The 24,443-nt window shown below is 43.0% G+C and overlaps 4 protein-coding genes and 1 long non-coding RNA gene across 8 annotated transcripts; 2 read left to right on the top strand and 3 right to left on the bottom strand.

The window, feature by feature from the left end:
* Nucleotides 1–943: 943 nt before the first annotated feature.
* LOC112291205 (uncharacterized) lies at nucleotides 944–1,962 on the top strand. Its single transcript, XM_024538323.3, has 2 exons — nucleotides 944–1,209; nucleotides 1,405–1,962. Exon 2 carries the CDS (start codon nucleotides 1,502–1,504, stop codon nucleotides 1,904–1,906), a length of 405 nt encoding a protein of 134 aa, XP_024394091.3. The 5' UTR covers nucleotides 944–1,209; nucleotides 1,405–1,501; the 3' UTR covers nucleotides 1,907–1,962.
* A 3,248-nt stretch (nucleotides 1,963–5,210) lies between these two features.
* LOC141046164 (BTB/POZ domain-containing protein At3g56230-like) lies at nucleotides 5,211–6,185 on the bottom strand. The gene is made up of 2 exons (XM_073538620.1): nucleotides 5,997–6,185; nucleotides 5,211–5,748 (listed from the first exon to the last, which is right to left on the bottom strand). The coding sequence occupies exons 1-2, from the start codon at nucleotides 6,183–6,185 to the stop codon at nucleotides 5,284–5,286; spliced, it is 654 nt and encodes a 217-aa protein (XP_073394721.1). The 3' UTR covers nucleotides 5,211–5,283.
* A 474-nt stretch (nucleotides 6,186–6,659) lies between these two features.
* On the top strand, nucleotides 6,660–8,223 carry LOC149987789 (uncharacterized). 3 transcript variants are annotated; one of them, XR_016506198.1, is made up of 4 exons: nucleotides 6,660–6,800; nucleotides 7,124–7,186; nucleotides 7,404–7,512; nucleotides 7,918–8,223. It is a non-coding gene; the product is annotated as an uncharacterized LOC149987789 (long non-coding RNA). The 3 variants fall into 3 exon arrangements; XR_016506199.1 differs by having other exon boundaries at nucleotides 7,613–8,223; XR_016506200.1 differs by lacking the exon at nucleotides 6,660–6,800 and adding an exon at nucleotides 6,807–7,002.
* A 720-nt stretch (nucleotides 8,224–8,943) lies between these two features.
* On the bottom strand, nucleotides 8,944–14,443 carry LOC112290919 (putative multidrug resistance protein). Of its 2 annotated transcripts, XM_024537756.3 has the most exons (5): nucleotides 13,230–14,443; nucleotides 13,067–13,121; nucleotides 12,719–12,897; nucleotides 12,136–12,593; nucleotides 8,944–12,015 (listed from the first exon to the last, which is right to left on the bottom strand). In XM_024537756.3, the coding sequence occupies exons 1-5, from the start codon at nucleotides 13,572–13,574 to the stop codon at nucleotides 9,204–9,206; spliced, it is 3,849 nt and encodes a 1,282-aa protein (XP_024393524.1). In that variant the 5' UTR covers nucleotides 13,575–14,443; the 3' UTR covers nucleotides 8,944–9,203. The 2 variants fall into 2 exon arrangements, with proteins under 2 accessions (XP_024393524.1, XP_024393525.1); XM_024537757.2 differs by lacking the exon at nucleotides 13,230–14,443 and having other exon boundaries at nucleotides 13,035–13,123.
* Nucleotides 14,444–17,254: 2,811 nt separating this feature from the next.
* Nucleotides 17,255–24,433, bottom strand: LOC112291387 (beta-adaptin-like protein B). The gene is made up of 16 exons (XM_024538726.3): nucleotides 24,177–24,433; nucleotides 22,737–22,934; nucleotides 22,464–22,577; nucleotides 22,012–22,262; nucleotides 21,633–21,768; nucleotides 21,222–21,401; nucleotides 20,868–20,960; nucleotides 20,437–20,648; nucleotides 20,249–20,312; nucleotides 19,867–20,046; nucleotides 19,598–19,690; nucleotides 18,902–19,296; nucleotides 18,446–18,635; nucleotides 18,122–18,325; nucleotides 17,856–18,002; nucleotides 17,255–17,677 (listed from the first exon to the last, which is right to left on the bottom strand). Exons 1-16 carry the CDS (start codon nucleotides 24,261–24,263, stop codon nucleotides 17,522–17,524), a joined length of 2,700 nt encoding a protein of 899 aa, XP_024394494.1. The 5' UTR covers nucleotides 24,264–24,433; the 3' UTR covers nucleotides 17,255–17,521.
* Between the last annotated feature and the right edge of the window lie 10 nt (nucleotides 24,434–24,443).

The raw sequence follows: 24,443 nt of genomic DNA, 5'->3' as shown, positions 1-24,443 counted from the left end.
TTCATGGAGTTTTCGGGACAGCGACCTTGTTGTGTACTTAAGTTGGGAGTGGACCTTTTCACTTCCGTATTACATGGACGACACTTTCTTCCTTTGGCTTATCATCTGTTCCTTTCTGTCTTGTTGCTACATTTTTTAAACGTCTTTGTATTAGTTCCTCCCGCTGATTGCAGTGAAGTGACATTTTTTGAGGTATGTGCTACACTTGACTGCATTTCCTCGAAGGATACGCAGAGGTCCAGCGATAAAACCTTTCTTGCGTTTTTTGTTGTCAAAGGACATGTCTAATTGTGAGGGACCTTGGAAGACTCTCCTCCATCAGTTGTCGTATTTCAAATTTTATATATCATTATCTATGGTATCTCCGCTTTTTAGGATCCTCGGAGTCCGATAAAATTCAGCTGTGAGTATGTCTCGTCCAGTGTGTCATATACATGAGTCATTTTGTCAGCGTTCGACCCACTTGAATGTTTGGTTTGTCTGCTCCTATTTGCTGACTATGCTCCTTGTATTCATTTCACTTCCCTCAGACTATTTTTTTGCTCATCTTTAGGATGATAATGCGAAGGTATTTGAGGTGATTGAGTTTGTGATATAACACCTGCGCAGATGAAAGTATCGTTGGTTGTAAAGATATATTAGATGGCAACTTCTATGGGGACGTTGACAATTAATTGTGGCACATCCTTTACACTTTCTAATTCTGATTCACTACGCTTGGTCTTGACACCGGAGGCTGTACACATTCGCTCTTCTCCATGTAATCCACATAAACATCCACATCTTCTGACTTTGACACATGAACGCGTATCAAACAGTGAAGAACCTGAGCATAATGATGCGGCTATGGAGGCTTTAGTTGACATCAACAGTCAGGGCACAGGGAATCTGGATGACTGTGATGTGTCATTTGATGGTGACGAATCTGATGGTAATGACATAATTGAGGACGGCAGAGCCGAAGTATTCGAATACGAGTGCTGTCAATGGGGAAGATTCACAGAATGGTTTTCAGGACAAGAGGAGAAGCAAAAGGGTCGAGTCTTGGGCACGGGCGAGATTTGATGCGTGGAGAGCTTTGCACAAGAGACCCACTGCAGAGGCTATCGAAGATTTATGTGATCATGATAGGAAGGAGTTGGAAGAGCTGGTGGAATTGTTCCTTACTCAAGTGTGTAAACAGAATGGCAAGGAGTATCCTCATCAGACGTGAGTAGTCTTTCTACCCCTACATTTCTTCTGCAAGGTTCACACATTGTGCTCGGATTGCTCGATGAACCATGGAATTTGTTCGAACTTTGTGTTCAGATGGTGGCACAAATATGTAATTAAACGAATAAGTTGCGTGAAAGAAATGCTCTTTTCAAACGTTCTCACTTGTATGATGTCACTCCTGTTTGACAGCATTGGAAGTCTTCTAAGGGCTTTGGGACGAGTTACTCGTGCTCATCAAGAAGCTCGTATTGCTGAGACGCAAGTGCCCGAGGCACCGTTAAATATTATGTCAGATGTTAGGTTTAAGAAAGCCGGACAAGCTGTGAGCGATAATGTAGCTTCAGCTGGTAGGCTTGGTTTGGGGAAGAGACGCAAGTGCATTTCTATCTTGACCTTGCTTGATGAAGCGGCCATGCTTGCTCTTTCCACTTACAAGTGTACTAGTGCAAAAGGCTGCTCTATGCGGTTTGCGTATTTCTGCACCCAGAAGTTTTTCATCCGTGGCACAGCAGAGCTTCACGAACTTACAGACATGGACTTTACACTCGGAAAGGATCAACATGGCGAGTTCTTACGGCATGATTTTCACAGTATATTATTTTCATGTTTTATTAGCCTGCACTTCTTTAAAGACATGACAACCATAAATTGTGGACCCATACTTTGGTTACGAGAACATGTTAATGCATGAAAGAATGTGGGAAATTAATTTTTGGGCAGTAGTGCCAAACTATTGGATTATCCGTTCTATTATCTGTTTAGCACGTCATTTTTGGTGTTGCAGCTTAACCAGTCATTTTTTTTTTTTTTCACCACTATATATTGTGTTACCACGTTAACTCTTTGATATAGTTTCTAAATATCTGGTTACATCCCTGGCTATGGCTGAGTAATGTACGCGCTCTGCACTTTCACTCCCCTTGTCTTGTACTTTGGTGGTGGGAATAATCTCTGACTGTTTCCTTTTGAGCAGCTATGAGAAGCGGCTCAAAAGTTGGAGTTCTGATTGTCCGCTAAGTCATCCTGAGAAATTCTCTCTTCCCATGACATGCTATATTGAAGATGTTTCGACACATAAAATCATGATACAGCATAAACCAAAATGGGCTGAATATGAACCCCCTCCACGGCCAATTATCCTCACCGATGTAAAGAATCCAACTTCAAGAGCCGTGATGAGCTGGAGGTTTCACGTTTCCGTTTTGTTCATTAGATTTTGCGTAAAAAACATAAGATGTACAGTTAATGTATTTATTGGGTGTCAAAGGGATATGTGTGTACTTTTCACAACACCAACTGACCCAGTAGTAATCTGTTCTTGACCAGTGTTGAGTCAACATGTGAATTTAAAGTACTCGTTCTCTTAGCTTGTCATTGGCTGTTTGAAAATGCGTTTGCAGTGGTATACGCGGTCAACTGTGGGCGTTAGAACATTAGCGAGTTGGTTTAGGATGATGACGTGAACAAAACCGTGCTGTAGTTGAAGAATTAGAAAAAAACGAAAGAGAGACGTGTTCACCTTGAGCGGAGGTTGCATAGCAAGGAGTTCGAAGGCGCTGGGGATCCAGACCGCCCTCCTCCACCTTATTCTGATATTGTCTTGGAAACATCAGATGGTTGGAAGGCCTACAAACACGAAGCTGTCGTGGTAAGTCGAATTTTTACACATCATTGCTTGTATTGCATTGGAAGGAACAGTCTTATAGTGTATCATTGTCTACTCCTTTAGCATGGATTATGAAGAGTGCGATTCCCTTCGAGAGGATGATTGCAGCTTGACATTCATGACAATTGAGATGTTATTCATATGAAGTTTTAACAGGCCAGTCAGTCAGAGGACTTCAAGGCCATGTTCAGCATGCCCATGGTAGAAGAGTACCCGCTTCACATGGAAACGAGTCACACAGCACTGGACACTATTATTTTCTTCTTTTACAGAGCCACTGTCAATCAAGGTGTTCTCAGGAACCACCTAGTCGAGCTTCTGCAAGCAGCAGATAAGTATGGTGTTGAATCACTTAATTCGATTTGCGAACAATAAGTTCTGCAGTCGCTTAGTCCTACCAAAGTTCTAGTTACCTTTGTTATTTGCTGGAGACACAACTCTGATGTTGTGAAAGAGAGTAATTAACTATGCGACCAAGGAATTGGATGATGTATCCGCTCTTGAAGGGTACGACACATTCTCCAAAAATGTCCAAATGCAGTTATGGAGCTTTATGATGGGGTATTGAAACGGTTAAAGCGTAAACGTCCTCGCCAAGATACCTTGTCAACAGTTCAAGGTCAGTCATGTTTGTTGATGTCAATATTTGACAATGAGTTTTGAGTACGTCCAGATTATGCTTGCATGCGTGTTACAAAAATACTTTGTCTATGCTTCTCTGTTCGATGTCAATTGGTGTATTTTGATTGTCTGATCTACATGTTAGGATGGTTTCAAGCCATAATCTAATCAAACTGCAGTTTTAGACTCTCTGTCCTGATTGCAGTAGTCTGAATTGAAAATGCTCTAGGTTCTCTAGTTTATTCTTTTGACAATACTAGCAGAAGATTTGTTATCGAGTAATTATTGTGGTGCCCTTTGGTATGCAAGGGAACTTGTCTATCCAGTTACTAGATCCAAAGCTGCATGTTTGTGCTAATGCACGTATAACAAAAGAAATTAGGTCTTCTGTCTCTATTGTTGAGGATGTTAGTAAAGAAATCGTGGACGATGTTTTCCTCGAACGGTTCTCCTCAATGTTACCTGATATCACTGTGGCTTTTGTAAGCAAGGCTGAGTACTTTGGTCCTTTATATTTATGTTTGAAGAGATCTATGATAAGGACAGTTCATTTTTATTATAAGGTTTAAATGAAGTCGCTTCAAGTGGTGGTTTGTACGTATTATTGTGTCTTCCACGACGTTTTTAGCAATTCTTTTCATGAGCACGTACAGGCTAGCATGGACGTTCACTATGTGATCATAATCTATGTTTGATCACGACTAACTTTGATTTCATCATATTACTTTCCTTACGTTTGATCTCTTTCTGTGTCTCATCCTTTTGCGATTGTTCCCGCGCACTGTAGTCCCTTCGTTGTTTGCAATCTGTGAGGGAGAGAGATTGGGCGCTTCTGGTTCATTTCTTTGATTTAGGTCTCACATGAGTCGTGATTCTAGGAGATTATGAATCGTACAATTCGGGAAGTTTCTGAAGACCTTGTGGGTATTGAGTCCAGCGTTACAATAGTTTTAGCTAGATTTGGACTCTGTCATACTGGAATATTTGATACTTTGCTGTTCACCTGGTCTCTTTCATGGGTTCCACACTGAATCATTTTCTCATTCAGATCGTGCACATTATTCTGTCAACCGCGAGGTCAGGACTTTGATAATGTAGACATTGATCCAAATAGCATTATCGTATGTACTTTCCAAATGACTAGTCTAGAAATTATGTAACATTTTGTGGCTGTCGATGTGCTGTATATTCATGCTCAGAATACTCTTGTCGATTTCTTTCTTTATAGTAAGCATCTAGTGCCATGTGCAGCATGCAACTGGACAGAACAGAGCTGAACAGGATTATTTTAAATGGTCACAAATGAAGAGTGGCGGAGCTAACAGGAGCGACTGCAAGCAGGAACATGAATAAAGCTTCCTACATTATTCTCCTGTCACCAAATATCATCGGGTTTTGTTTGTTACGGTGTTGATCAGGGTTGTATAGTAATGCTACAGTAATGCTATAGAAATTAATCAAATTTAAATAGGGTACTCCAATTAGCTGGGTTTGTCATGGTGTGTTTCAGTGCTTGCCAGATTTCTATTACTTGCCACTGCCACTAATGAAGTACTGTGCATGCAAGTTTTAGTTGCATTTGAGCTCTTCTGTGCGACTTCGTACCGAATGCATTACATTCAGAACTTTGGACCAAATCTGGACATTGCCCATGTCAAGATACGAAGACTAGGGACGAACTCAGAGCTTCTTTAAGACGGAAGTGAAGTTTGTGTCAGAAATCGCCTTTACTGCATCTCGTGGTATTCTAGAAAGGTTATGTGCATACTTATTCAAATATTTTACATGATTTTAGGGTGATTTTTAAGCTTTGCCTGTAGCTTCTTGACGATACCATTGCCGAGCTTAGCAACCAGTGTTGGGTCATCCTTGAGGAAATCGTCGTAGCCATTTATTTCTGCGATGTCACTGTAATTGTTCGCAACAAAACTTATGATTGCATGTACAAGCTGCTCAGCATGGCATTTGCTGCCAAGGAGAAAGTATTGGAAAATGCGCTCAGGGTGGATGTTCGTCATCATCTTCTCTTGGCAAAGATTGTGGAGTAATGAGATGCCGTAAGTGTCAGAGGCGCGAAGCAATTTGTCAGCAAATGAATCCATGAGGTCATCTTTGACAAACCCAGTGTAGAAGAAATGGATAAATGCCTCCAAGCTTGCATGGTCCATGTCCATTTTCACTGTCTGTGGGTTGACAACGTCCCGCGTGGCTGAGAACAATGTCTTGAACGCAGTTGATTTGCCCATCTGCAATGATGTTCTTTAAGTCATCCATACGTTTCTAGAGGCTGGCCAATGTTATAGTAGTAGATCAGTGATTCTCAGCGAAGAAGGTTTCCAACCTCTCTCACTTGCTGGAAGCTTGTCAGAAGGGTGAAGTGTCGAGGATTTCCGGTCAGTCGTCTCAGAACGATGTGACGAACTAGAAAAGGTGTGGGGACATTAGAGGTAGGTATTGAATAGCGCAATGAGTGGTGTTTGTGGTTGGTGCTTACCAGGGTGGATTTGTGTGCGTGGACTAGCCTTCCGTCATTTGCCTCCAAAATGACGTCTGTGTGCGGAGGTAGCATGGTTTCTGGATCCCACGTGGTGATGAAATTCTGCTTCTCCATTATCTTTTGCAACTGACTTTGCACGTCGTTTAATTCGATACTAGTGCACAGGCTAGGTAGGAACTTCACCATTTGAGATCATCAGTATTTTACCAAGTTCTAAGTACCTGCTGGTCAGGATTGTTATGTTAGTAGAGAAACAATAGTTTCAACAGAAATAGCTTACCTGCTGCGTATCAACTACATCTCACTCTGATGAGAGCTTATTCTAGCCAGTTTTCAAACGATTCATTGTTAACAGTCCATTGGTGTTCTATTCATAGAGTTTAAGAATTGTTAATGCTTCAAAGAGCTACGAATAATTAGGCCCGAGTATATGCTTGATAGCCTCGGCAGTGTATGCCATCGCAAGCCGTCTACTATCGCTATCCATCATGATCTAAATGCAATTCTGACACAGTCAAGTTTTCCTTAAAAGTATTCAGTTACGTGTGAGCTGTGCTGAACAGAATTATCTTGCACGTGCATGGGCTGCAGGAGATACGGATGGCTTGGAGAGGATCGGGAAGCACTTACGAGTGTTACGGGAGGAGCCGAATGCGAACTCGGATTTCTGAGGGTTTCGGGAGGGTGGAATGATTCAACCGGTATGAGAGTCGTAAGAGAATGAGATGCATGTCAACGGGCGTGAGCAATGTTTTCGGTTGCGTCTGTTGGTATGTCAAAGGTCACCAATGGCGCTTATCGGTAAGTACTCTAATCAAAACGAGGTTTTCAGGTTATGGTTTTGCAGGAAATACGAAGCTATTCAGGTTAGGATTTGGTCAGTTCTAAGGTTCTAGGAATGTGATGTGACGAGGGGGTTGCTCAGAGCATTTGTTGAGTGTTAACCGCGGCTTTACAATACCTCTTTCAGCAGCTCTATGAACCCACGCGTAACTTGTTTCAGGTTGTTTAATCTTTGCAAAAGTTCGTGCTGACAGTCTGGTTCCAGGACAGACAAAATATCGAGCAGTGCTTAAGCTTTTGCGTCCACACAGTAAGGCATCTGTTTCCCAATATCTGTGCAGGTTCGGCCGCAGCAGAATCCCGATAAAACTGTTGGGGTGTACGAGGGTGGCAGAAAGTTCCAGGTTTGAGAAAAATGTTTTTGGTGCAGTGCTGTAGATCAGCGAGACTGGCAAACTTAAAGAAAGTTTTGTTCTTCGCCTTAGCTTGGAGTGACCTCTTTTTTCTCCTCTTTCTGGTTACCTTAAAATCACTGGACGACGCCATCCAGGACCTCATGGACCTGAAACGCCGATTTAATCCATTATTTCTTTTTCTTTAAACATTGGTGTACCTTGACAGTAAAAATCGACGAAGGGCTGGCCGGTGGGTACGAGTGAAAGAAGTAAACAGCTCTGATCCACATGGATCAACTTGCAAACAACAGTTTCTACCATGCAAATTCAGAAAGGTGAAGATAATGCGTTGAAAACTTTTTGTATCACATTACAATTGATATTTTATATAATGTGATGTGCCCAAATCACTCATGAAGCGGACTGATCGCCCAGGCTGATGAGGACACTGCTAAATTCTTGACGTTGGTCTAACGCTATAATTCCATGAGGCTGCTTTAGTTGAACCCAGAGACCTCTTGAGGAAAGTTTGCTTCGAAATTTCAATCATGTCAATATCAACTAGGTGCCACTTAGATAATCGTTGCCATTAGACATAAGCAGTTAGTAGCAGAACCAACGGAGAGAAAGGACAATTGTTCTAGAGGTTAACGTGCTCTTTCCCATTTTGATGCTTGTTAGATCTTCGTTTCGGCTGTTTGCATTACTTCTAACTTATGGATGCTGAGTTGGTACAACAGAAGCGTAAATACTTTAGTATGAAGTTTGAATCGATCCAGTCAGCAAAATCCTATTAGCCCAGGTAGGATTTCAGGATGAGCCACATAAATTTAGAAAAAGAGTATCACATGAACGAGTTCATTTGCTTACAGACAACCAAGAATAATGCAATTCGAAATAAAGCCCCATTTCCCAAGTTGGCACCAGGATACCAAGACAAGTTGCTTTGTCTTGGTACCCTGGTACTTTATTTTATTTTTATTTGTACTGTGAACATATAAAAAAACCATTTCCCAAGTTGGTACCAAGTACCGAGACAAGAAAAAGGTATGTATTTTACTGTGAACATATAGAAAATCAAAATGGGTTATACTGATTTTAAAGGTAACAAATCATGCTGCAGTTTAAAAAAGTATCCCCCAGTGCAAATCTTATTTGAATAGGTAAAATGTTAGTTTTATAAAAATAAAAATAAAAAGTTAATAAAACCGAATACATTACTTTTTATAAGTATGTTTTTTGAATTAAGAATTCAAAATCAATTTTTTTGAATGTTGAAATAAAATAAAATAAAAATAAGGAGGCAAGATAGATTCTTTGAGCTTTGATAAATTCCACTTCTAACTACTAATTACTTGAAGTAGTTTTGTTCCTTGTCACCGTCTATAATCTGGTTTCAGGGACTCTCCTTAAAGTAGAATTTAACTTGTTCGAATACGATAAATAACTTGATTTCCTAAAAATTTCTCGAGAAGAAAAGAAAACCATTAGTTAGCTGACTTTTTAGTAGATGACATGTGACCCCCCCCCCCTCTCTAATTTATTGCACTTATATTATCATAATAAAACCAACGTCCTTGTTTGCTAATTATTGTCCTTGGGCACATGATCAGTACAATTGATACATGTATTACAGTTACTTGTAAAAAACAACTACAGAAGCATCTCTACAAGTTAAACAAAAACATACATTTAAAAACACAATTCCCTGTTGAAGCATTACGCAAACAAGACTTTCCATCACTCCGGACACGTGTACAAGAAACTTTACAAAAATAAATTGGACCAAAATGCACTCAAAGTATTGTTACAAATGGGATGCTTGGTACAATCTTTTTGCTGCATGCCATGAGCTGAAACTAGAATAGAAAGCGAGGAAATAAAGGAGGAGGACAAAGGGAGCCATGAAGTAAATAATACTCTCACACTAACAAAATCCTTGTGAATGCAGTAGCAGTACAATGCACTTGTTCACCACAATGCGCAATGAATTGTTGCGGCGAGTGGAGGTCACCGCAATATGAAATCACGAGCTCGGGGAGTGATTTTGCAGCTTGACCAGCTCGAAGTAAGCGCCGCGCTTGGCCAGGAGCTCATGGTGCCAACCTTGCTCGCAGATGGTGCCCTCGGAGATGACTGCGATGGAGTGGGCGTTCTGGATGGTGGACAAGCGATGCGCCACCACGATGGTGCTTCGCCCCACCATGATGCGGTCCAGCGCGTCTTGCACCACTTTCTCCGACTGCGAGTCCAGAGCACTGGTGGCTTCATCCAGCAGCAGAATTGCTGGGTTCTTCAGAATGGCTCTGGCGATGGCAATGCGCTGCTTCTGCCCTCCTGACAATTGCAGGCCCCTCTCGCCTGTGTTCGTGTCGTACCCATTCGACAACCCGCTGATGAACGAGTGCGCGTTGGCGGATTTGGCTGCTTCTATCACTTCGGCTTCCGTTGCGTCTTCCTTCCCATACAGGATGTTGTCGCGGATGGTACCAGCGAAGAGTGTGGGTTCCTGGCCCACGAGGCCAATGTACCGGCGGAGAGTTTTGAGAGGGAATGTTTTTATGTCGCGGAAGTCGATGTATACGGCGCCCTTGAGAGGGTCGTAGAAGCGCTCGATGAGGCTTATGATGGTGGATTTCCCTGATCCCGACTGCCCCACCAGAGCGATGCTGTGGCCTGCTTGGACCTTCAGGGAGAAGCCTCGGAAGACCTTCACGTCAGGGCGCATAGGGTATGCGAAGTGCACGTCTTTGAGCTCAATATGGCCCTCCACTTTCTCAAGGCTCCCTTCCTGAGCCAAGATGCGGCTTTTCCGGTCCAGGATGCCGAAGATGGTAGCGGCAGATTGTGAGCCCTTGGCCAAATCCGAGGTTGCACTTCCGGCTTCGGCGATCATGCGCCCTGTGCTGATGAGGACGAACAACACCTTGAACATGCCGGCGAAACTCAACTTGTGTTGGTTGATCAAGCGCGCGCCAAACCAGAAGAAGAAGGCCCATGTGGCCAGCATGGCAAACTGCGCAAGCCCCAAGCCTACACCCGCTATCAGCGCTCTGCGCAGAGCTCCCCTCTGAAGAACAGTTTGCGTTGAGCTAAAGCTCTTCAACACTACATTCTGCGATGAGAACGCCGTGATGGTTCGGTGGTTGGCGACTGCCTCACTGGCCACCTGCATGGACTGACCCTGCGATTTCAAGTTGCCTTCGCTCATCTTCTTGAGCAGCACCTTCTTGCCGTAGAAGCATAGGATGCAGATGGGTTGCGTGAGGATCATGACGAGGGCAAACAACCCCGCCGTCACGAGGCCCAAAATGCAGGCTAACAATATTGCCGCGCCTGTTTGCACCAACAATGACAACCGATCTCCCACCAAGGATCGCACCACAGTCGCGTCCGAGGCGAGCTGGGAGCACACAGCGCTGCTTGAATGTTCCTCTTCGTCAAACCACGCCACCTCGAAGGTTAGCACCTTGGTCAGCATGAGCTCTCGCACGCGCTTCGTCAACCTCTCGCCCATGCTTGCAAAATTATAATCCCGCGTGACATTCGTAAACAGGCACCCCACTCCAAGTGCCGAAAATATGAGCGAGAAATTCCGGATGCTCACACGCATCTTGTCATGGTCCGTCTCGAAGAATGTAGACACCATACTTCCCAGAGAGTACGCGTACAACGGCTGCACAAAGCCAAATCCGGCCGCCCCGATGGATCCTAAGATAGCCTGCTTCCATTCCGGCTTGTTTAGCCTCAGAAGCCTTCCAATGGATGGAGCTTTCAGCTTTTCTCCTGCTTCCTCCGACTGTGCTGCATCCGAATAGCCACGCACGCTCATCGACCGGCGCACACTCTGGTCTCGCCGAAAACTCCCTGAACTCCTCTTGCTCGATGAATTCCTGAGCTGCAAAGCAGCTGCTGGGGCATTCGAAAGGTTGTCTGAATCAATCACCTGCAGATGGTCCTTCTCAGGCTGGGAATTTTGAATGTTGACGAAGGAAGAGTACGCTCCTCCCTCGAGCATCAACAACTCCTCATGGGAGCCAGTCTCAACGACACGACCGGCGTGTACGACAGCAATTAGATCGGCATTGCGAATGGTGGACAAGCGGTGAGCCACCACGACGGTGGTTCGCCCCACAGCTGCCTGGTCTAAGGCAGTCTGGACGACACGCTCTGATTCGGAATCCAAAGCGCTGGTGGCTTCGTCCAGGAGCAGTATTGGAGGATTTTTAAGCAAAGCCCGCGCGATCGCAATTCTCTGCTTTTGACCCCCAGACATTTGCACGCCCTTCTCGCCTACCATGGTGTCGTAGCCCTTAGGCAACTGAGAAATGAAAGTATGCGCATTCGCAGCCTTGGCAGCTTCAGTGATCTCCTCCATAGAAGCGCCGTCCTTCCCAAACACGATGTTGTCTTTGATCGTCGTCGCGAACAAGCTCGGTTCCTGGCTCACGAGCCCAATTTGCAAGCGCAGCCACCGCAACTGGAGATCCTTGATCTTGATGCCATCCACCAACACACTTCCTGCCAGCGGATCATAGTATCGTTCCAGTAGCGCAATTACAGTGGATTTTCCGGACCCACTAGATCCCACCAAGGCGACCGTTTTGCCAGCAGGGATGACCAAGTTGAAATCCTCGAAGATGGTCTGTTTGGGGCGCGACGGGTACGCAAAGTTGACATTCCGCAGCTCGAGGGTGCCGGTGACCTTCTCCGGCGTCTGCCCCGACAGATCTTCCGAATCGATATCAGGCACACGATCTATCATTGTGAACATCTTGTGGGCTGCCATCTGCGCCTCTGCAATGTATCTCAAGTTGGGCAACGCTGTCCCCAAACCCCTGCGTTTCATCCATTGCGAGTGTGTCTTTGATGAGTATCCATCCCAAGTTTGTGCATTTGGCCAAGCTCTGAGCATACAAACGACGAACAACATACAAATCTAGTGGTGATGAACTTACAGCCCTCCCATCATCGCTGCGAGTCCGCAAACCAGAACGGTGCCCCCTTGCAGACCTTGGTGCATGATGAGCAGGCTGCCATACCAGGCCATGACAGCCCAGCAGATAAATGTGACACCATTGGCACCGGTGGCCAAACCCTTGGCGAGGCCCATCCTCAACCCTGTTTTCACCGTGAAGTCTAATTCTTGCGAGTACCGCGTTAGTGTCCGCTGCTCTCCCACAAACGAGTACACAGTTCTTATTGATGACAGGCTTTGTTCCGCCACGGTTGCCGCTTTCAAGGTGGCGGCGTGCATTGACCGCGCAAGTCCAGTTAAAGCGCGGCCATACAAGAGCCCTGGAATCATGAGGATAGGCAAAAAAGCGACTAGCACCATGGCCAGCCTCCATTCCAGGTAGAACGCCACCACGAAGCCGCTCACAAAACTGGCCATGTTCATCACAAAGTTGCCTATCTGCCCCATGCACAGAGAAATAATGCACGTGAGTCCTTGCATTTCAAATTGGCGTTGCAAGACTAATTTCTTTTCGCCGAAGAAGAGAACGAAGACGAAGGCGAAGAAGGGTGTCGGTACCCGACCTTTTCACCGACTGCATCTTGTACGACTAGAGTGTCAGTCCCCACGCTGTTAACGACTTCTGCAACGTTAGCACCAGAGGTGTCGAAGAATCCCACGTCCTGTCTCAAGATGGCTTTCAGATACTTGGCTCGCATTTTAGACGCCTGGCGATCGGCCGTTCTCAGCGCACAACCAGCCTCTACACAACAAATTCCTCACAAACGTTGAGGACGGTGCGTTGGGATAATTGAAACATGCTGCTTTCAGGGACTAGGGAATCAACGATAAAATTTGGCTGCTCTGAAGTAGGATTCTCTGATTTTCATGAACACTTACAGTAGGAAGAGAAATTGGGAAAGGGGACACACCCAGAAAGCTGCAAACGAATGCGCCGCATGCAATGTAAGTGAGGCCGAGAGTTCCCTGCAGTGATCCATCACCTCCAGTGTTTAGGAAGTACATTTGACAGTCAATCGGAAAGTAGAACTAGCATTCGCAGAGTGGTGACGGGAAATTTCGATATGCACTTGCCTCGATGACTTTCTTATTGAATTCATCCATAGAAACATTGGTGCTGCTGCCAAAGGTGTTAATGAGGCTGCCCACAACGGAAAGCATGATAGAAAACGAAGATCCATCGCCCACGGCTCCGATGAATGCCAACACCATGAGCAAGTAGTCGTATGCATCTGCGTACTTGAACAACAGAAAGAAGGACACCTTCGGTGCGACCTTTTTCTGGTCGACATCTGCTTTCGATTCACCGCCGGATCCTTCTGAAAGGTCCTTGGGCAAATTCTCCGGTGTCTGGAATGTCTGGTTCTGGGAACCAGCTTGACCTTTCATCGCCTCGCTGCCACCTCCTACCTTTTCCATATCTTCTGCTTCTCACGAGATTTCACTCTGAGCGCCGATGGTTCGGCTGCCCTTACCGGTGACGCTGAGAGTTGATTGCACAGCTGGCGACACTGATTGAAAATAGTTCTCATAGTTGTGTCTAGCCTAAATGCAGCCTACTATAGTTACACACTGACGAGAATTGTCGCCGTGATAGCGTCATAGCGCTGGGCACAGAGGCAGTGCGAGCAGACGGCGAGCAGTGGTCCCGCAGACAGAAACCTTCACAAACACATTACCCTGATCATGAAGAAGACCGACGCGACATGATTCCCACCCCTCTATCTCTACCGCGAGAACAATCTGCGTTCTAAGAACGTGGTCCAAGTTTGTCCAACAGTGCACCAGTTTTACAGTCCAATGCACCAATCTGAGGACCAGCGCCGACGACAGGGAAATCAAACTTAGCACCACAAACGGAATTGAGGTCAACGTGGAAAACCAAAAAAATAAGCCACACAAAACCTCGGAGGGCAAAACCTTGATACAACATCTTGAGCTGAAATGCAACAATTAGCCCTCGGGAAGCAAGCAGTATGATACTAAAGAGGGATTTTAGTGCGATTCGACCAGAGAGACGGTGAAGGCCACCACACCACCACCCAGGGAAGGAGGAGGGGAGACGGAAAAGCAGGTTTGAACATCCACAGATATAATTAGTTTCACAAGTTGCAGAAAGCTGGTTTGATCATTCAACATCGCATCCGACCATTTTTGAAGGCACTGGAGACTCATGCTATGAAGAGGGGGTTGTAGAGAGGGGAGACAGAAATACAGTTCACAAGGGTACCCACATGAAAAGGAAGAAGGTGCTTTACGAGCAGCTTCGCGACAGAGTCGAAAAGATATCCTTTTGGTGGACTTCATTGATTCGAGCTTCTCCTCTTATTTTTAACACCTTTGGAGAATGCCATCATGCTCCTGCTGTCATCAACTTTTCTGTTTCAAAGCGGCGCATCCTGAGATTCTGACACCCTTGCGAGAGCTTCTAGAACCCTCTCGAACACCCATCCCCACTGTCAGATTAATAGCCCAGCCTGACATGGAGGGTGTAGGGGGGGGGACCCTCAAAAGAAGGGCAGACACACAAGACCACACAGTTAATTAGATCCTCTCACCAAACAAATGTGGCTGCACATAACCTTCTCACACTGAACTGTGTTTGCACCAATCCATGTTTGTATATTTATTTGTGGGGGGCTTGCACTACAAACTTGCAGTCCAGTCTTGCCAGTCTTATTACACAATTGTCTTCAACTTTTGAAGTGTGTTGATTTGTCATGAAATGCTTGAGAACTGAAATGAAATGCTATGGCATTGTGCAATACTAGGTACATTCTGAATAGCAAGTATGGAGTAAGGAATTTGGATCACATGGCATGCTGTATTGATAAGGTTTGCACTCCCTTAATGTTAGGATATGTAGGGAATTTTTTTGAGGACTCAACCAAAAATTTATGGATTCTCACAATAATTATGGGTATTTTACATTAATTATAATGATGATAAAGAAATTAAAAAAGAAAAAGAAAAAAGCAAGCATTACATCTTAAACCTTTGGAGGAATGTATTCTCTTCACAACTTTTTTAAAAAAAGCCAAACAAAATATTTATTTCCACTGACATGCATGTGATTACTGATGTCTTACTTGATAATTCAAAGCATAAAATCTACAAGAGGATTGAAATTCTTGCAAAAGTATATTGTGTGGTCTTTCACAAACAGCTTTATGTTTTTTTTAAACTTCCATAGTATAAATTAGAAAGTAAATGTGACAAACCTTACAAAAAAATAAAATAAAATAAAATAAAATCACAAAAATGATAGACTAGAAAAACCAATAAATTCTTCACTAGTGGCAATTTGTGGTGACATGACTTAAAAAATGAAAAGCACAAGATCTCTAAGGCCACAAGAGCACCATGGAGGAGTCTTTGAGCAAGATGTGATGAAGTATCATTGTGTCTTCATGTGGACTTGAAGGGGCCCACACTAATTAAGGCAGATGTCAAGACAAATCATGCATGGGTCTTAATCTCATTCAGATGCTTGGTAGTCTAATTGGGCAAGAAGTGGGCCAAAAGGTTCAATATTGCAGTAATAATAAAGGTTTAGGGTTATCCAAGTTTTTAAAACATCTTAAACATAAGTAAAACTACAAACACCACCAAATATCCCCTCCTTGGTTGATTAGTATGTCATTTAATTCACTTTATTTTTTTTTATTTTTTTTCCTCCTATTTTCCAATACATTCTTTAGTTGTAACTTTAGCAAGTTTGTCCGAGGCTGAGGGAAAAGCCCTTATTTACCCAAATATACAAAATATACATTTTGACTTTGTGGCCATTTTGCCTTTGCATCACGATTAAAACAACTTTCAAATGACTTTTGTGCTTTTATATATTCTGGAACTCCCTGGTATCTCAAAACCATCTCAAATTCATTAATTATATTAGTTTATTTCAATTTTCAGGAAGTTTTAACCACAACTGTAATTTTAAATAAATTGAATTTTTTTAGGTTAATCAAGATTGGATCTGGAATTATTTTTTAAAACTAATACAATTACAAGTATTTGAAATTTCAAAAACTCTGTCAAACAACTATTCCCAAAAAGAGAAACATTAAATGTGAACTGTGTCAATATTTTTATGTGTTACATAACGAAACATGTCTCTACATGAGTTGAGTTGGAATCAATTTTTTCATCCCTCAAGTTGAGGTATGTATTACCTATCAATCTATTTTGCAAAATCAATGAAAACAAGGAATCGAATATTCACATCTAAATCGTGTTAAATACTGATACCTCTCATGGGGCATGAATCACTTGCACCCTTTTCCATGATTATTGTGCATGTTGTGCACAAATTGAATATTGCACTCTTTCAAGGACAACTTGTACATGATACCAAATAAATTCTTCAACTCTCCCTGAACTTGCTGGAGTGGATATGAGTGGGTGCAAATGGCTAAAGCAGTTCTAAATGTGGATGCATGAATAGGGATTTCCTTGTCAGCGGTCAACTCACTTAAGAGGACAAAGCTACTGTACCGAAAAAGTGACGTCATCAACGATGATATCATCAACTCTGAAATCCAATCCACTGTCTCACGTCAGTGCACACGTCTCATGTTTTGGTTAGTAGGTGCCAGGAAATGTCAGCAACAGTTTTGTATAATAATCTGTCAAACATTCTATAATCCATTGCAGATGTGTTTCAGGGGGTGGAATCCCACAGACTGATCACAGTCTGGTGTCTGATGGCTCCCCTTAGCGCAGCCTCACATGGCTACTGCAAACCCAGCTCCTCCCAATCTCATTCAGTAGAAACCCGTCCTTTCCCGCGGCCACTCTATCTTAAGCACTCCGTAACTCCCAGTAAATTTCATGAGCTCCTAAATATTAAAATACTAAAAGTTCATGAAACTCGTCTTGAAAACAAAACTGCCAAAGCGTGATACAATCCGGTTCTCCAACCCAACTGACATGTATTTATGATCGTTTCAGGGACGCGCCAGTTCATGTGCATATGCCAAACAATGATTTGTGGACAGAATCTGGACAATCACGATGAACTTTTAACTAGTGCAAATTTAGTCCGACATATTTGTAGAGAAAGATGAGTGGCAAAGACTGCCGTGATGAGAATCTCATTGCACCCAAACTGCCCCATTGATTAGGGCAAAGGAGAGAAATCATTAGTATCTCATTTCATTCATATGTCATGAAATAGGCACGTGTCAAAAGTCGGGAGTAAGATCTCGATGCAACAGAATCCTGTAACAGGGTCGTCCTCCAACAACTGCGACAGCCACTACGAATTTGTATCCCTACTCTTAACTGGAAATCTACCTCTCAGATGTAGACTAGACCTGAGCAATGCTTGCTGCCAAGAATCATTATCCAAGCTCGTACAGAATCTACTTCAAAAGAGACTCAATGGCTTCGAAGAATAATGGGGCCATCTCTGGGGTTGGGGTCTTCACTGCACACTTGACACTTGGGTAGCCTACTTTGCAGGTGAGCTCAACAAGAAACGCAATGCTCGGTGGCACTTTGCCAGACAGATAAAGAACCTGCAAAAACACAACCATTGATAAGTCAACGCAACACTAACCAATTTGCTGAACACCAGGTTCATGATAACATCTGTAGGATTTCATAAGCGTGTATTACATTACTGTGATCCAACCAAATGAAATGCCCTGCACTTCAATAGGCGCAAACCTATAAACACAGAACCAAGTAGCTTACCTCTTGGTTAGTGTCCTTCAGCACTCGTCGAGCAATGTAGAATAGGTTGGTAGTGGCAAGCTTCTCCAGAGTAGCATCCACATTCGTAATCACCGCATTGGGAAGGTCCTTGGCAACCTCGTGTGAATCAGGTAAAGACTTCCAGGTCTGGTATATAACAAGTACTATAATATCAGAAATACAAGTATCGGAAAGTATAGAGAACAAGCCCTAGCACTTGCAATCATTCAAAACCTGACACCACAGGTGTCGAGCGAGAACAGTACCTCCAAAAAGGTTCCTCTCTCCATGCGACCATCTTCGACAAAAAGTGTTTGCAACGGAATTTTGTCGCTAAAGTACCATACAGGCTGTTGGCTGTTCTTGACTGCTACTTGAAGCACGGAATTGGGAGGACCCTCGGAGACATTTTGGAAAAGAACCATAGGCAGCAATGTGCTTGCTGAGCCCGAAGGTTGGATAAGAGGCACCTACGCAACATTGTGGGAAAATAAAGAAGTTAATTTCTGACGAGGAATAAACTGCTTGTGTCAACCAAGGGAGCCAACATGGTAAGCATGCATCATTAAAGCATAAATCAGTAGGTGCACCTGAAGAGGTCCTCCCGCAGCAAGACCAAATGTATTCTTGTTGAATTGGATCATAAATTTATCTAGGGGAGTTTGAGTATGGTTTTCAAATTTGAGATTGTAGTAGATTTTTCCTTCACGCCTGGTCAATTGTCCGGAGATTTGCAAACCCTGACCAGTTGTTGCCGGAAGTAGGATAGGTAAAGGAGGGCTGCAACACAAGCCATAAATAGCTAATACTTTACAAAATCCGTTGGCTAATGGAAACCAAGGTATGAAATCTGTTAGTACTTGAGAGGCACTTCTAAAGAAAGTACGACTTAATTCGTTATAGAAGTTATCAACAGAGACTAAGTTTCACAACTGTAACAACAAAATGAAGTTCAATGTGTAATAGACTGTAGCCCGAAGTGAACAAGCGCGCATAAACTAGAACTTCGAAATAAAACAAAGGCCTACTGCATATTTGTTGCTTACTCTGACGAAGCTGCCGCAGTAGCAGATCCAACTGGTACCAAGGCCGACTCGAATCCCATGAGATCCCCCAATAAATCAGGTACAGGAGCTGGAACAGAAGTTGCTTCAACTGCAGCAGCGGCAGAAGTAGGAGGCACTACTGCACTTGGTGTGGCCATATCAGGAACTGGAGCTGATGAATTTCCAGCCCCAGAATCCTGGCCCTCGGCATACTCATCATCCTCCTCTCTTGTAGCAACCGCTCGTGCACGACTTACAAATGCGTCAGGACGCTTGTGATATACAGATGCAAGTGTAGCAATATTAGCCAGCAGATCATCCAGAAGAGATGGATCCAAGTTATTGGAGTCATCACTAATTGTAGGCTTCTCGGCCAAAACAACATCTTTTGCAGCCTGCAAGAAAAACCCAATCGCTTGTCTTCATCTTATCTTCTAAAACCCGTTGCTTTAAACATTAGTTACCAGTAGGGATCAGAATTACCAAGATCAGTCGCTTGTTTCTATCAGTTATACAACTCTTACGAAGACAACGCAATACTCGAGTCCATGCAAACCATCAACAATACATAAAAGAATGAATCAATGTCTGCATGTGTCAGTCAAGGCGAACCGCAACTAGTACGAAAATCCAGACTAGCGTTTCATCAACACAAGTCCTATAAAAGAGAACAGAGCAAGACTGAAGTTCACGCACCTCAGGGTCCGTGGAAAGTAGACGCCAATATACATATGCGCGATCCCGCAAGTCTGGATTATCGGTTTCTTGTGTAGCATTGTTCAGCACAACCTATCCAGAAGAACGTAATTCAGCACAATGATCAATTGGCGCCAGAAGTCCATCTTAGAAACTTCCAACGCCCTTTACGTACAGAAAAGCTGGATTCAGATGCCGAACCTGACAACGATTTTCCAATATGAGGAGCACATCCTGGCCACTATGTACATCTAGCTCAAGGAAAATACCTGTATCATCTGTTGAGGACCCTCAGTAGGCTTCTTCAAAAATAGCTTTACAGCAGCAGTAAGAAGCTGCAACTGCACTTGAGCTGGCTCTTCGGGAAATGTTTCTAAGAAACTTTCAAGCAGCTCATCCGCATTATCAATACGTTCAGCATACTCACCTATGATCCAAATCATAGAGGCCTGCATAGGAAGACAAAATAAAAATAAAAATAAAAATAAAACTAGGTTACTACAAGAAAGATCCTTAGTTGCATACAAACGATTCATCCTAGTGTCCAAGAAACAGCAGCACGTAGGTAATAAAGGAAGTAATTCTCACAAATAAAGACAGAATAGACATCAAGCGTTAATAAACGCAGATGTCCTAAGCTTTTCAGAGTACCTTTGCTTCAGGTTCATCAAGAGTATCCAAATTTTCACAAAGTGTAGCAATGATGGACTCATACCTGTTCAAGTTGCAAGTGACCACATTTTAACCCCAAGAAATGCAGAAAACTATCTGACTACACGCAAATACTGATAGGAAACTGTCTGAACATGCAACACATATCCAGCTGCATGCACTCTTACATGTTGGGATATCTTCGGAAAATATCCTTAATTACTACAATTGCTTCTTGCACAACATAGTTAACTTTGATTTTGATCAGATCCAAGAGAACATTGATGCAGCGTTCAGCTGCTCGATCCAGTTTAATTGCACATCGTCCTATAGCTCGAACTGCTTTCCTCACAAAATCAACATCAACTTCTGTGGCATACTCCTTGAACTCCAATAGAACCTGGACGAAGAAGCAAACCAGTCGACTCATTAAGCAGTGTCTTCACACAGAGATCACTCTGTTTTCTTATCCATGTTGAAACAACTTCTATAGTTTAAAACATCAGCATCTGACTTCTCCCGCTTAGACACCACACTCACAACGAGATCACTGAATTAGGTCAATAAATCTTAGTCTCAAAAAGCTTCAAAACAATTAAGACGAGATGCACAATAATACCTGGTCAATATTACGGTCTGAGGCAAGTTTGATCATAATCTCCAGCTTCTCCATCTTTACGTAAATAGGATCATTGTACTTACAGAAAAATACCTGTGGGAATAAGATATAGGCATTTGATTGAACAGTTTAATCCAAAGTGTCATTGTAAGGAATGGGCTTCAACTAATGTTGTCTGAACTGCATACTGATATGAACAACCTCCACTTTTAGAAAATGTGATACACAATCAGATTCGACAAAAAATCTATGGTTCGTCAATACGTCAAAATCATGTGAGCTATTGTTTCGGCTATCTTCTCTGAGCATTTAGCTCTTGTACAAAGCATCAACGACGAGGCTGTTGCATTAGACCTTGATCTCATGTGCAAGAATGTTTGGGCGTCGTTGGACAATGAGATTAATATTACGAAGTGCCACATACTGGATCTCAGACTCTGCTGATAAAAGTGTCACCAAAGGTGGTGCCATCTTTTTGCACAAATTTCGCACGACGTCTGTGCTTGTGATGAGCTCCATTTGTAGCAAGATTACCTTCATTGAAAATAAAAGTCAGAACGGGATATCGATAAAGAATGTGCCTACAGCAAACCTCGATCCATCAAGTTGACATCAGCCTCTAGAACATCTCAGTTAATCTAAGTTTGTTCAAGTGCTAGCAGGCAGCTCGTACAGAAATCAGGTATGAATAGCTATGCAGCTTGCATACAGAAAGAGAGGCTAGAAGGAATAAATAATAACTATAGCTGCAGAGAGTAATGATACCTTCACAGCAGACAAGACTACAGCACAATTGGCATGCTGCAGGCGAGGAGTTATGCGCTCTACAATATTTTCAGCATCTCGGACATCTTTAGCTTTGTATTTGGATAAGGCATCCAGTATAAAAACCTGACCCCACCTGCAATCATAGGTATAATTACTCCATGCTCAATAGAGACTTAACTCAATTCAGTAACTATTAAAATCAAAATTTAAGCGAAAGCAAATGTGCACGATGAGAAGGAATGATGCATAAAATTAAGCTAATAACATCAACAGGTAACTTTGACCATTTGGATGAAAGTAAGTGCGTGTGCTTATGTGTGTTTGTATGTGAATATTAATTTTTTTGAAACAGAAGTCCAGTCAGGGTAACAAATACTCTGTGCACTCATTTAGAGCCGCCAAAAGCTTGAACAGTGTATGATTTGTGATCTCAAAAATAGTCTTGCTGCTACCCTCTTGAATTTCAGCAAGTGCTGCCACGGCGTTAGCAACAACCATAGGATTGCTATCAGATATCATGTCCTTCAGAGCCTCGAGAAACCCTCTGTCCTCTACCAGCTCTGCGTTGATGTCATACAACTTAGCAACACAAACGGCCGCAGTTTTTCGAACATAAGGATCATCATCCTGCATGACCAACCAAGTTCGGATGACCGAGAAATACAAGAGAGACAGGCTTTCAAGGATTCTATGTATCTTGAAAATAAGCGTTTTACTTGCAACATTCTCTAGACCAGAGACACCTTTCCAATTATGTCAAAAGATCGATGGCAAAAACAAAGCACGGTCAGTTCCAAGCAATGAATAAGAAACAACGCATATACTGACCTTTAAACACCTTTGCAAAGGGTCACATAAGTACTCCGTAATCTTATCAACCCTGATACAACCCATTGTCCTGACAGCTAGTGCCCGAATTAAAGGATTTGGATCTTGTGAATCCTGTGAAAATAAGTAGACATCATTATTTTCATAACAGAATGAAAAGAAATTGGTACGAATTATCTGATATGTAATCGCTGTATCGACTATTGCAAGAGCAAAATGATACAAAACATTTCACGGCATGCATAAAACGCTTCGGAGCATGTAAATACAAACCTTCACAAATGTGTTTACAGCAAGGATCGCAAGATCAGGGTGGCTCTTAGCATAGTTGATCAGGTACAAATATACAAGCTTCTTGAGCTCCAAATTTTCTGTTTGCATACAGTTCACCACATCTGTAAACAACATGGACACATCCTTTCCAACGGTCATCGCAGCAATAACCTTCTTCACTGCATCCTTCTTCTTATCCTGCAAACACGACACATTTTGTGTCACAAGCAGAGAAGCACCAGAGCTATAAAGTTTGTTAAGGACGTTCAGATCAAACAACTTCACAAATATAAAGCATGCAGATAAGCAGAGTCTCACCAGATAAAAGAATCCATCGCATACGAAAAGACATCAATCCACAAAGGTGTTCTCACAGAATATACAGACATATGAAATTTCCGTAATGCTAAGTTAGAGAATCTGCGAGCCACATTAACTACAGAACGTATAATACGAAGAAAGGACCTGAGGAGGAAAAAAGAGATTTGTAAAAACACAAGACGAAGTTACAAAATTAGCTAAGAAGTGGTAATAAAACCCTACGAATCAAACGTCACATATTGTGCAACAGCTTCTGTCACACATCTTACATGTGCATCAAATTCAATCCTTTAAAAGAGAGGTCTATCCTTCAACCCCGAGTGCACGTGCCTCTACTACGAAAATAAAGTTCATAACATGGGGACGGGGCAACGCAAGCGACAAGTGCATCAAGCGAATGATGCGTGTTTGAGTTCAAATTTGCATTACGTTTAGAGTAATCAAAAACATTGCTGACTGAACCTCATCTAAGTAGGTTATACAAATGCGGTCAATTTCGTAATGCTGAAAATAGAGGTCAAGAGTGGGATGATGATCATTAGGACGACTAGCTCTTAGGAAAATAAACCAAGAACGCGCTTTTGACGCTATGTATGTTTAAGTGGACTAATTGCATGTATCCCAGCACATCGGAACATCCTCAAAAAGTATTTGGCCCGAAATAGTATAAGATCGCCTACTCCAACCTAGATCATTCTCTTTCTCTAAAACATCAGCTGGATTCGAGCGCAAAAATCTACAATTGTTCTCACTGTAACAAGACAGTCACGAAATCAAGCTGCTGACCATAAAAAACCTCCAATCGACAGGCCTTAAAACTACTCACGCGCACGGAAATGCGCAATAACAACTTTGACTTGACCAACAATCACCAATCACAGATCCATAAACCTGTGGAATGCCAGAAATCCACCAATCCAGAAAGCATTCGAGCCTGGTTATCATCGCAAACAATGCCTTCGCGAAAGAAACATATCCCGAAATCCTTCAGCAAAAGCAGAGCAGTACCCGTCAAGCAGAAATCATCGTACAAGAATTTCGTCGCACTCTCCGAACCTCGAATAGAAAAAAACTAACCAACTTACCAAGAAACCTAAAATGCAAGAAAGGAAACCTTACCTTGTACTGTGAATTGAGCTCCTCCTTGAGCTCATGGATCTCGCCCTTCTTAGTGGTAGTGAAATACTTGGCGTCATGGCCGCTCATGGTGCCCTGCTGCTCTTTTCCAGAATCATTCACCACCGCAATCCACCGGCAGGTAGGGACAGAGTGAGTAAGCCGATGGCGAGCGTGGATCGGTGCAAAATCAGCCAGCAGCAACAACAACAACACCAACAAGGGAGGGCAACAACATCACTCACTCACTGCCCTTTCTGGTTTCCCTCT

This window comes from Physcomitrium patens, chromosome 14, assembly GCF_059467195.1.
Source record: "Physcomitrium patens ecotype Gransden chromosome 14, ASM5946719v1, whole genome shotgun sequence".
Classification (NCBI taxonomy): domain Eukaryota; kingdom Viridiplantae; phylum Streptophyta; class Bryopsida; order Funariales; family Funariaceae; genus Physcomitrium; species Physcomitrium patens.
The sequence above is the reverse complement of the archived record's forward strand: the minus strand, read 5'-3'. Positions and strand labels throughout refer to the sequence as shown.

Bases quoted from the DNA above. Each gene is read 5' to 3' on its own strand.
- LOC112291205 (XM_024538323.3), top strand. From the start codon at position 1,502: ATGTCAGATGTTAGGTTTAAGAAAGCCGGACAAGCTGTGAGCGATAAT.
- LOC141046164 (XM_073538620.1), bottom strand. From the start codon at position 6,185: ATGGTGAAGTTCCTACCTAGCCTGTGCACTAGTATCGAATTAAACGAC. The intron at 5,749-5,996 runs GTAAGCACCAAC...ACATCATTGCAG, and splicing joins ACGCACACAAATCCACCCTG to ATGGGCAAATCAACTGCGTT.
- LOC112290919 (XM_024537756.3), bottom strand. From the start codon at position 13,574: ATGGAAAAGGTAGGAGGTGGCAGCGAGGCGATGAAAGGTCAAGCTGGT. The intron at 12,898-13,066 runs GTGTGTCCCCTT...TTTGTTGTGTAG, and splicing joins ATTCGTTTGCAGCTTTCTGG to AGGCTGGTTGTGCGCTGAGA. The intron at 12,016-12,135 runs GTAAGTTCATCA...GATGAAACGCAG, and splicing joins GCAGCGATGATGGGAGGGCT to GGGTTTGGGGACAGCGTTGC.
- LOC112291387 (XM_024538726.3), bottom strand. From the start codon at position 24,263: ATGAGCGGCCATGACGCCAAGTATTTCACTACCACTAAGAAGGGCGAG. The intron at 22,935-24,176 runs GTAAGGTTTCCT...TCGTGTTTGCAG, and splicing joins AGCTCAATTCACAGTACAAG to GATAAGAAGAAGGATGCAGT. The intron at 19,691-19,866 runs GTATTTTCCTTG...TCTTCTGGATAG, and splicing joins GTCCTCAACAGATGATACAG to GTTGTGCTGAACAATGCTAC.